Here is a 12224-nt window from a genome sequence, read left to right on the forward strand (position 1 = left end):
ATGAACTGAGCCCTGATGACCAGCAAAGACATGTCTGGAGGGAGATGCCCTGGACTGTGGTGGGGTACCAACCTGTCTTGTCACCTGACATATGGCTTAAGAAACAGGAGTGATGGTCTGGGTGCCATTTTATTTCATAGTAGGACCCCTTTGGTTCTCATCTGCAGCACCTTTACGGCACAGTGGTATGGCGATTAAATTCTATGACCTATTTTGTTGCTCTTCAAGGGCTTACATTTCAGTAAGATAATGCCTGTCTGCACAGAACAAGAGTTTCTACTGCTTGTCTTCATACTTGCCAAATCCTAGCTTTGCCAGGAAGGTCACCAGATCTTTCCCCAATTAAGAACGTTCTCAGCATTATGGACAGGGCTCTCCAACCAGCTCAGGATTCTGATGATCTAATGTGTCATTTGGTCAGAATTTGGTATGATATATCTCAGGACGACATCCACCTAGTTTTTCAAGCAATGCAAAGCAAATTAACAGCTTGCATAAGAGCCAGAAGTGGAACAACACATTACTGATTTGTTCGACTTGTGAATCTCTTTATCTTGGACAGATCTTCCAGTTTTTCTACATTATAATCATTTGTTTTGTCTGTATATGTACACCACATTTTCTGATTTCTGTCCCATTTGGATAATTTCTTCATTGTGCATCCTTTTTTTCTTAGGTGTAAGTTGCTAATGTAAGTTCTACGTGTGTATGTGTTTATTTGCAGGCAATTTCATGCAGTGAAGTACAAGAAGAAATGGAAGTCTACTATGGGGCATTAAACGATTAAACGACAACCTGGAGAAAAAGGCACAACTCAAGAATAATGGAAGCTGTTTAGGGGAGGACTGATGGGATGAAATCCACCTGGAAATTGGAATACACGAAGCGTGAATTAGTTTTCATTGTTTAAGGTCCTTAGTTACATTTTTAAACTTGTTTCAGGCTAAATTGCCACACTCTTAAGAGAATAAAGGATGCATATGGTTGTGGTGAGTACAATGGAGCAAGCTGGATTAAGAGGTGTCAGACCTGTGGAACAGTATGAAAAGGAGTTTATGGCCAATACTGGTTGTAAGCTGCATGTAAATAATAAGAGACTGGAATTATTTATTGCAATAGCTTGTAAGGAAAGCTACACGTATTATGTTTAATGACAATTCATGAATGCAGTTATCATAAGCAATACGAGATAGGTTAAAAGAAGGTAAACAATGGACACATTTAACAATTGACCGTATTACTAAATTAGCTTTATCACTTAAATAAAACTGTGGAGAAAAGATAAAAAGATGAGTCAACTTAATGTCCCTAACTATCAGGAGAGGGAGTGGTAGGGTAACTTGCTGAGATGTGCCCATAAGGAAACATTTCTGAAAATGTGTGCAGTATCCCACACCCGGTTAGTGACAAACTTACACAGGACTAGGCATACCGTCTTAAGGGCAGTGTGCCGAGTTCGTGTACTTTCAAGTACATCTGCAGACAAATTTAGAAGACAGAGGGGGTGATACCATATATTTGCACCAAACAGTTACCTTGGCTAAAGAACAAAATGGGGGACATAGTAGTAGGCAAGTCAATAGTATAAGCAGTGTCTGCTGAAGTAAAGCTCATTTACCTGTAACAGCTTGGTATCTTGTAAATAACAAACTCGGAGGCCAATGATTCCGCATGTCACCATCCCTACCACAATAATTATTTGGGAACACCATTATTTTCATTTCACTCTTCAAACGCAACATGTTTCATATTTTTAACATTTCAGTGAATGACAGGAATATTTTACATTACAGATGGTAATGGAGTCTCCATGACTGTTTACAACAACATGTCTTCTGAATTTGGGAGATACTTTAATTTAGGGATAAGAAATGAGAACATGCCCTGAGAAGCTCAAGAATTTATATTCTTTTTCTCATAAGGCATGACATCACAAGTCTTAAAGATAACCATGCTTCTCACATCAGAATTATATGATACACTGAAAACTACAAACTGTAACATAAGTGCCAACTTGTGAAATGTTTTTGCCTTTGAGTCTTAATACACTTGTATTAATAACATGATTTGGCCAGAATGGATCCTTCTGGTGACCACCCTCTTTCCAGAAGCATTCATTCAGGTGAAGAATGTGCCACATATGATGCAACCACCTAAATAATGAGGCATCTCCGCAGTAACACCTGTGAACACCCACTTCTCCTGAGTGATTCTGCAAGTTGTGGACTAGGAAGTTCCACAGAACACTCTGTTCAAACCGCAGTAGCTTCACATTCGTGCCAGGGGTACTCCCAGTGAAATGCCTGAAGTGATCTTCAGATGAATAACGGAGATTCTGGTCCAAACTGTTGCTTGCACACATAATTAGAATAATATCACATCTTTACTGAGTTTTGTAAGCAAACAGCCCAACTCACCAGTTGGGTCACTGAGTTCAATACTTGGCTTAAAATTACTGGTTCTGCACCAGTTCTGATAGCCCCCTCCCGCAAATTAAGGCCTTTATTGGCATTTTTAATGCTTTCTTTTGCAGCCTTTCCTTGTACCTCATATGATGTACTGTCAGCTTCTGAATTCATTGGGTTGTGTGACAGCCACAGATTTGGAAACCTTCAATAGCGTTGGAGACTGAATAAAAACATCCAGTGTTGACATATCTTTTCATTGTTTTGATGGATCTGATTGTAACCACAGCCTTCTCAGCTGACCCTAACGTTGCTGCTGCAAATTACAAGCTCCTGTGGGAAAGAAGCCAAGTCTGAATTACTGTGCTGCAGTGTTGTCAGAATGATGGAAAATGACTGCTCTAATTTAGTCAGCACATTTAACAGCAGTGAAATAATTAGTTAAGTATACTGTCCAAAAATTAAAAATCATTTTCTACATTTAGTATGGTGCTTTATTCTTCAGTAGAAAGGGAGTGGTGAAGAAGGAAAAGACAAAATTCAGATAAGCCACAGGCAATGCCTTCAGGACATTTATTTAATTTCCTGCATACAAAATAGTGAGATCCTTAAAAATATGAAGAAAGATTTTACAATTCTCATACTAGGCAACTTTCACTGTCATACATAAGTACCACCACACCATAATTACTGCTTTTCCAAGCCTCACTTTCCCAATGAGAATAGAAGAAAAGTAGTGCATCATCATAATTGATAAGTACAAGGGAATGATTTAGCATTCATTGCAGCTCTTTGGGTTATGTACTACAGTTCATTCTTTGCTTTCGAAATTGATGTCTAATGAATTATCATAATTCACTTTGAAGAAAAAGTGTCACATTTAGAAATTACAACAATTTCATTGAAGGTGACACTGAAATAATATAATAGTGTGACTAGCAACTTAACTGATACTCCAAGGAAACACCCAAAGCTTTAATATTCTGGAAGCAGTATCAAGCTAAGGGAATAACTGTGTGCCAATGCCATTTGCTCCCTAAAGATCAGTCACAGTGGGGGTATTATACAGATATTGACTGAAGGTGTAGCTTCTTAAGAACCCTCAACAGCTGGAGGAGCAGCATCACCCCCCACTTCTCCTTCAGCTTCACCATCAACAGCATCACCACTTTCAAATGCAGGTCCAGGTGCATCATCACCTTCCAGAACGATTTCCTCTGGATCAGGAGCACGTGGCAGAAATTCGCAATCTGGGTACATCTTCATGAAGATGGACTTTGCCTGAAACACAATGTATAAATGTTACACATAATAAAATAAAGGTAACAAGAATGATTTATTCTGTGTTAATGAATACTTTATAAAAAGTAGTTTTGGAAGTCTCTTATTTTGACTGTGACCTTTTAACAGATTTGTCACATTTCACATGCTACCTTTGTATTTCATAGCTCAGTAATTAACAGGTATGGATGCTGTGGTGTACAATAAGATCAAATCTCCACTGAGTCACACCCAACTTAAATCTCTAAGTAGTTCTATGATAAAACTTGACAGTTAATATGTCTGATCTCTAACATTACTTCATGTTAAGTGAAAAATGCCAAATACCAAGCATCAATTTTTCTTAACAGGACTGCATCAATTAAATTCACAGAATCTATGCATTGTTTGGGTAGGGAGGAGGTAATCAAGTGAACTATGCAGAAACAGATACGAGTGTGTGTACCATCTGTGAAGTTTGTAATGAATGAAAGTAATCAAATCCAGCCAATTAATTTGAAAAGTATTTAAGTACATATTTCTCACACCAAGGATGTCTGAACAGCTTCCAAAACATCGTTAATAAGTGCTATGTGGTGATGTAGATGCTGGATCATTCACTACATCAGATAAGAAACATTTCCAGAAATAATCTGAAAATGTAAACTGAGTATTTTGATAATTGTGCCATTTAATGGATAATCCAGTTTACTTAAAATGAAGAGCAAGTGCACAACAGTGAAAACATTACAAATATTTTCTTAAAACTGGAAGTAAGCATCATGTGAGTCACAAATGTTCGGATGTAAAGAAAAAAATAGTAAATACGTAAAAATTATTTTTAAAAGTAAAACATTCTCAAAAATCACTTTTAATACTGAAGACAGATTCAGAATTACATGACAGTTGGAAATCTGTTATACGTTTTGAAAGTTCCATGCATTCACTACATACTGTGTGTTGTGGTTTGAGTGACAACAAAAAGCTTACTGCCCGATTTCACTTTCAATAAGCAACATTTGAAACAGATACCATCATTGCCAGATAAGGACAGTCAGTTCTTCAATCATGTTCTTATAAAATAGATTGAAACAAATTAAACTTTTATGGGCTTCAGTTAAAGAATATTCTTGTGGTATTATAAAACAATTATTGTACTTGCATATGATGAGTTTTCAAGAGACTTAACATATGCTATGTGAGACATAACATGGTGTCTGCATACATTGACTGTATAAAACCCTGACTGTTCTGTTCATTCCAAGAGATTCAGAATGTAGTAAGTAGCGTAACTCCGATTTTTGATGTGTTTCTTGACAACCACAAAGCCTCCTGCACAGTTCCAAGTCATTGTTTTAATATAAAATGTAGGGGTGTCCTTATCTTCACTTTGTCAGTTCATGCTGAAGATGGCTGAATAGTATACAGTCAAAATATCATATCAAGAAACTGAGGTTCTGTGACTGATCAGTCAGTATGCCACGTAATTATGAAGTTGCACAGATCCAATATTGTTTATTAGTCTAGGAAGGGGGTGAAACTGAGATTAGTACACTAAGTACTATGGACAATATTAATGAAAGACTGTCATATTTACAATGGATGGTACAATCAAATCTACAAAAGAACTCCAGTCTCATACAACAGGCAAGCTTCACATTGGAAGATGGAAACACACAAAAACTGAACTAAGCGCAAGGCACAAAGATTAAAACATGCTGCTGCACGTTTTACTGATAGATAGCCCAACTTTTTCTTAATCACTCTTAATATAATCAAACAAAGAACAAATGGGAGGAGGATTAGTGTTTAATGTCCCATTGACAGCAAGTTCATTAAAGACAGAGCACAAGCTCTGATTAGGAAAGGTTGTGCCCTTTCCAAAATAACCACCCTGGCATTTGCCTGAAGCAATTTAGGGAAATCGCGGAAAACCTAAATCCAGATGCCTGGATGCGGATTTGAACAGTCATCCTCCTGAATGTGAGTCAAGTATGCTAACCACTGTGCCACCTTGCTAAGTAGGAACAATTCCTGCTGGAAAGAAAATTGAAAAGTGAGTAAGAGTAACACAGAGTCTGTGAAACATTTTTTAAAAGCTGGTTGTATGTAACTTCATATTATAAAAATAAAGAAATATCAACAAAATTACAGTGTAGTCTTTTTTTGGTTTTATACAAGGTTAAGTCAATTATTATCCACAATTTAGTCATATTTTTGTTTATTTTGGTAGTACTGTCATTTTACGTTGGTGATGCAGGGATTAGTGATCACAAGGTCATTGTAGCTAGGCTCAATACCATTTCTTCCAAATCCATCAGAAACAAACGCAAAATAATTTTATTTAAAAAAAGTGGATAAAGTGCCACTAGAAGCCTTCCTAAAAGACAATTTCCATTCCTTCCGAACTGACTATGCGAATGTAGACGAGATGTGGCTCAAATTCAAAGATATAGTAGCAACGGCAATTGAGATATTCATACCTCATAAATTGGTAAGAAATGGAACAGATCCCCTGTGGTACACAAAAAAGGTCCGAACGCTGTTGCAGAGGCAACGGAAAAACCATGCGAAGTTCGGAAGAACGCGAAATCCCGAAGATGGGCTAAAATTTACAGACGCGCGAAATTTGGCACGTACTTCGATGCGAGATGCCTTTAATAGGTTCCACAACGAAACATTGTCTCGAAATTTGGTAGAAAATCCAAAGAAATTCTGGTCGTATGTAAAGTACACAAGCGGCAAGACGCAGTCAATACCTTCGCTGCGCAGTGCCGGTGGTACTGTTATCGACGACTGTGCTGCTAAAGAGGAGTTATTGAACGCAGTTTTCCGAAATTCCTTCACCAGGGAAGACGATTGGAATATTCCAGAATTTGAAACATGAACATCTGTTAGCATGAGTTTCTTAGAAGTAGATACCTTAGGGGTTGTGAAGCAACTCAAATCGCTTGATACGGGCAAGTCTTCAGGTCCAGATTGTATACCGATTAGGTTCCTTTCAGATTACGCTGATACTATAGCTCCCTACTTAGCACTCATATACAACCGCTCGCTCACCGATAGATCTGTACCTACAGATTGGAAAATTGCGCAGGTCGCACCAGTGTTCAAGAAGGGTAGTAGGAGTAATCCATTTAACTACAGACCTATATCATTGACGTCGGTTTGTAGTAGGGTTTTGGAGCATATACTGTATTCAAACATTATAGATCACTTCGAAGGGAACGATCTATTGACACGTAATCAGCATGGCTTCAGAAAACATCGCTCTTGTGCAACACAGCTAGCTCTTTATTCGCATGAAGTAATGGCCGCTATCGACAGGGGATCTCAAGTTGATTCCGTATTTCTAGATTTCCGGAAAGCTTTTGACACCGTTCCTCACAAGCGACTTCTAATCAAGCTGCGGGCATATGGGGTACCGTCTCAGTTGTGCGACTGGATTCGTGATTTCCCGTCAGGAAGGTCGCAGTTCGTAGTAATAGATGGCAAATCATCGAGTAAAACTGAAGTGATATCAGGTGTTCCCCAGGGAAGCGTCCTGGGACCTCTATTGTTCCTGATCTATATAAATGACCTGGGTGACAATCTGAGCAGTTCTCTTAGACTGTTCGCAGATGATGCTGTAATTTACCGTCTAGTAAGGTCATCCGGAGACCAGTATCAGCTGCAAAGTGATTTAGAAAAGATTGCTGTATGGTGTGTCAGGTGGCAGTTGACGCTAAATAACGAAAAGTGTGAGATGATCCACATGAGTTCCAAAAGAAATCCGTTGGAATTCGATTACTCGATAAATAGTACAATTCTCGAGGCTGTCAATTCAACTAAGTACCTGGGTGTTAAAATTACGAACAACTTCAGTTGGAAGGACCACATAGATAATATTGTCGGGAAGGCGAGCCAAAGGTTGCGTTTCATTGGCAGGACACTTAGAAGATGCAACAAGTCCACTAAAGAGACAGCTTACACTACACTCGTTCGTCCTCTGTTAGAATATTGCTGCGCGGTGTGGGATCCTTACCAGGTGGGATTGACGGAGGACATTGAAAGGGTGCAAAAAAGGGCAGCTCGTTTTGTATTATCGCGTTATAGGGGAGAGAGTGTGGCAGATATGATACACGAGTTGGGATGGAAGTCATTACAGCATAGACGTTTTTCGTCGAGACCTTTTTACGAAATTTCAGTCACCAACTTTCTCTTCCGAATGCAAAAATATTTTGTTGAGCCCAACCTACATAGGTAGGAATGATCATAAAAATAAAATAAGAGAAATCAGAGCTCGAACAGAAAGGTTTAGGTGTTCGTTTTTCCCGCTCGCTGTTCGGGAGTGGAATTGTAGAGAGATAGTATGATTGTGGTTCGATGAACCCTCTGCCAAGCACTTAAATGTGAATTGCACAGTAGTCATGTAGATGTAGATGTCATGTAGATGATATGTGTTGTTATATATCCGCAATTTTCAAGCTTATAGGTTAGTTTCATTGTCAGTGCCATGAAGTTAATCATGGCTGCTCCGCTATCTATTTGCACCAAAGAACAGCAATGTTCAATGATTCGTTTTTTGTGGTCGGAAGGCTAATCAGGGGCTGAAATTCATCAAAGACTTTTGGTACGGTACAGGAACAGTGTTTTGCCACAACAGAGTGTCTACGAATAAATTGAAAAATTCCGAAATGGTCACACAAGTGTTATGAACGGTGAAGGAGCCAGACGACTGTTTACCGCAACAAATGAAGGAACCATTGAGCGTTCACGTGAAATGATTCTCTTAGACTATTAACTATTGATGAAGTGGAACATGTCTGCAAATTAGTCACAGTTCTGCCTACAAAATCATCTGCAACAGACTTGGGTTTTATATAGTTTGTTCAAGATGAGTACTAAAACAACTCACATAGTTGCATAAACAAACCCACTTGGACATCTGCAAAAAACATTTGGATCACTATGGTAATGAAGGGGTCCACTTTCTTATACAGGATCATTACTGGTGACGAAACATGGATCCATCATTATGAGCCAGGTAGTAAATGGCTGTGTATAGAATAGAAACATCCGAATTAGCCATGCAAGAAAATGCTCGAGACCCAACCGTCCGCAGGTAAACTAATGCTTACGGTTTTTTGGGACGCCCAAGGTCCAGTACTGGAACATTATGGGGAACGGAGCACAACAGTAAACAGTGTACGTTACAGTGAGATGCTTACTGCCAGGCTAAAGCCTGCAATTCGAAGCAAATGCCGAGGGTTGCTGTCAAAAAGTGTTGTGTTGTTGCATGACAATGCCTATCCGCATACTGCTGCCCAAGCTGCTGAAATGCTCCAGAAACTCAAATTTGAAGTACTGAATCATCCTCCATGTAGTCCCGATCTGGCCCCTCCTGACTATCACTTGTTTGGTCCTATCAAACAGGCAATAAGGGGTCATTGATTTGCCTTGGACGAAGCAGTGAAAGTAGCGGTGCATTCCTGGCTCGCAGCTCAACTGAGAACCTTCTTTTATGAGGGCATCAGGAAGCTTGTACAACAATGGACCAAGTACGTTGAAACGCAAGGAGACTATGTCTAACACGATATTCTTGTAAGTTTCCTATTTGATTACAATAAAATTTTATAACTACTTTGCAGATAATAACTGACTTACCCTCATAGCAGCAGGTTTTGTTTAATTAGTGAGGAATACCACATAGGTATACCTATGAAAATAATATTTCAATGTGAATTAAAATAAAATACAATCAGGACTTCTTGAAACTAGTGTGTCCTCTTTCCAAGAAAGCGGGGTTGAGGGGAAGGCCAAGAGTTAGATGGAATTTGCATGCAATAGAAATGAGAATTTATCTCATCTTACTAAATATTTTACTATGGACCAGTTCAATACTACACCCGCCACCTTTTAAATGACTTATTTTTTTGGCTGCTTTCATTTTCACAACTTTCAATTTGTTATCACATTAATGAAGTGGACAAGTTATAAATATGAATCATTTAAACCAAGGCACGTGAGATAATAACTTCATTTTGTTAACTTACCTCTGCAACTGCATGTTCAAAATCAAGGTCCAGGTCAGGCCCAGAGCAGAGAAAAACATTTGATGGAACTCCTGTTGTTAGATCACAGCTGGAAGTCTCTGGACAATTGAAGTACAGAGACCATAAAACCTGAGGCTTCAATGCCGTTGGGCGGGTAGCACTCTCCACATTTGTTTCCCCGTCTCCTTCACCACCCTTAGAAATTTAAACATTTCTGAAATAAGCACTCTCAAAATATTGTTCCAACACAGCTTATAAATATGTAATTCACTACTATTCTCAATAAAACTGACTATTATTTTCTGTCACTTTCACTGATTACAATTAACCCAGGGCCAGTTTCTTTGGGTACCAGAACTACAAGCACTGAAAATGAAAAAAATCCCTATATGGTTTTGCTGCTAATACATATTCTGATCACAAACATTACAAAGAAGGCTGTGTGATGACTTGTGAAACAGTTCCATTTCTGAGTCTTCACACATTTCAATAAACAGCTGCTGGGAATGTTAAATTACAAAATGGAATATAGCAGCAATACAACCAAATATTATTTTACACATATAAAAATAATGGTTCTCAGTAGAAAATAATGTGAGTGAAGTTTGATTTTTTAGACTGTATTTTTGATTCATTAATGACAATTTATCTTTATTACAAACTGGTAACATTTTATTATTATTAGAATAATTGTTAGAGGACTGTACGATACTTTACCCAAAGGTCACTTGATAAGCCAGTTAGTGCTTCAGCCTTACTTTATGTTAATGTACTGTGATTTGTATTATATTAAAGAACACAGTACTATACCGGATGTGAAGTTTGTGTAGACTGTGTATCTGTATCAATACGGCTAACTGTCCCATCATCAAATTCAGTATGCAGTAAACTCTTCACAACTTCTTGCATATCTTCTTGAGCAGTCTTCTGTTGTCGGCATGTCATGTGCACAACATCTACAAATGAAGAAATGTAAGTGGAGTATACTTTTCACTGGCATAAATTGGTTTTATTAATATGGGCTAAAATAAAGCATTCGTATTTAAATAAATAAATGTAATCAATAAGGAAAATTTTTAATAGTTTTTCACTAATGCACTCCACGAATGAACTCAAGAGTTACACATTAATTTATCAGCATTATTTAGTCTGAACTGCTTTCAGAATAGAGCCCACTGTATGACACACAAATGCAACAGAAGAAAATGTTGCATATCCTGGCCAAGGATAGATAAAATTTTGAATGCTACCTGAACACCTTGTCAGATTATATGACTATTTGAAATTTTTGTTATCGATTATAAACTATAGAATCCTTCAAAAATGAGGTTTTAGTATCTTAGGAATACAAAATATATCAAATTATGTGAGAAAGTTCAGGAACAGCCAAACCCGTACTTAGCCACTACTGGCTGAGGCACTTACCAATTAGAGAATCCTGAGAGGCAGGGGTGCTTTATCAAAACGAATTATAAGACAACAGAACCTCGCTTTCAGAACCATTAGTTCCATTCTCAAGGAAGGATGAAGGAAAGATCTTTGTCTCTCCTTGTTCTGACTACTGTTAGGTCCGTCTCAATGAACTTCTGAGTGACTTGCTCTCCTTTCAAACCTTCCCAAAGCTATCCTCCTTGACAATGGAACTAATTGCTCTGAAAGCTGGGTAATAGTTTTTTTTTGGACAGGATTTTCAACTTTGTCCCCTGAAGATGAATACTGGGTAGACATTGTCTCCTTGTAATTTTAGTTTTAACAAAAATACTGCAGATATAAGCATTGCACTCCTCCTCTCCTCCATGAACAACAGCCTGCAACAGGACACACATTTGTCCCCTATGGTGATACTGCTACAAATAACAACAGATATTTTAAATCTACATGTTCATTAGTTGCATCAGTCTCCCCCTACCAACTACCACAGCAAGACCTACTGAACAAATACAAATAAATTTAACTTTCAGTACTATTATAGTGCCACAATCAGTAATATATTCCTTATCATTTATGATTAATTGAAAACCAATTAAATAAGATTACAATTAAAGCAGCTAACTCAATCTGATGCATGTTTATTCTTACAGATACAACTTTAACACTGGAGACTTTAATGCAACGTTACTGAAACCAAACCTTCCCAGTTTCCTGTAATAAAATGTTCAACATCAAGAGACATTTACATTTTATTTGTAAGACTAAGTAGACATTTTCCTCCATTCATTGTCAACAAACATGGTAACAGTGTTATTTTTCCTTTCTTTCTAGTAATATAACGGAAACAATGAAATCGTTATTATGTTAATTAGAACATGTACTAATTTACAACACAAAGCTAGCAAAATTGACATGCACACATAATTAATAAATCAACTTTACCATAGCATGAAATGACAGAATCTTGTCTGGTAGGAAACCAAAACTTTTTCATTTCTGTGGCCTTCAAAACTATCACCTATTGTTGCAGCTCTACAAATATAAAGCAGTCTGGACTGGCACCTCAACCATTCAAAGATATGTCTACTGTATG

At 37.8% G+C, this 12224-nt stretch overlaps 1 protein-coding gene across 1 annotated transcript in view; it reads right to left on the bottom strand.

Moving 5' to 3' along the window:
• Positions 1-2944: 2944 nt before the first annotated feature.
• The window catches only part of LOC126282240 (rab proteins geranylgeranyltransferase component A 2), a 55835-nt gene continuing 46555 nt past the window's right edge, over positions 2945-12224 (bottom strand). The window contains exons 8-10 of the mRNA XM_049981827.1: positions 10511-10656; positions 9701-9895; positions 2945-3686 (exon numbers count right to left, since the gene is read on the bottom strand). Of these exons, the coding sequence (XP_049837784.1) occupies positions 3498-3686; positions 9701-9895; positions 10511-10656 (530 nt within the window). The 3' untranslated portion in view covers positions 2945-3497. The remainder of the gene's footprint in view (positions 3687-9700; positions 9896-10510; positions 10657-12224) is intronic.

This window comes from Schistocerca gregaria, chromosome 7 (assembly GCF_023897955.1).
Source record: "Schistocerca gregaria isolate iqSchGreg1 chromosome 7, iqSchGreg1.2, whole genome shotgun sequence".
In the NCBI taxonomy this organism is placed as follows: Eukaryota; Metazoa; Arthropoda; class Insecta; order Orthoptera; family Acrididae; genus Schistocerca; species Schistocerca gregaria.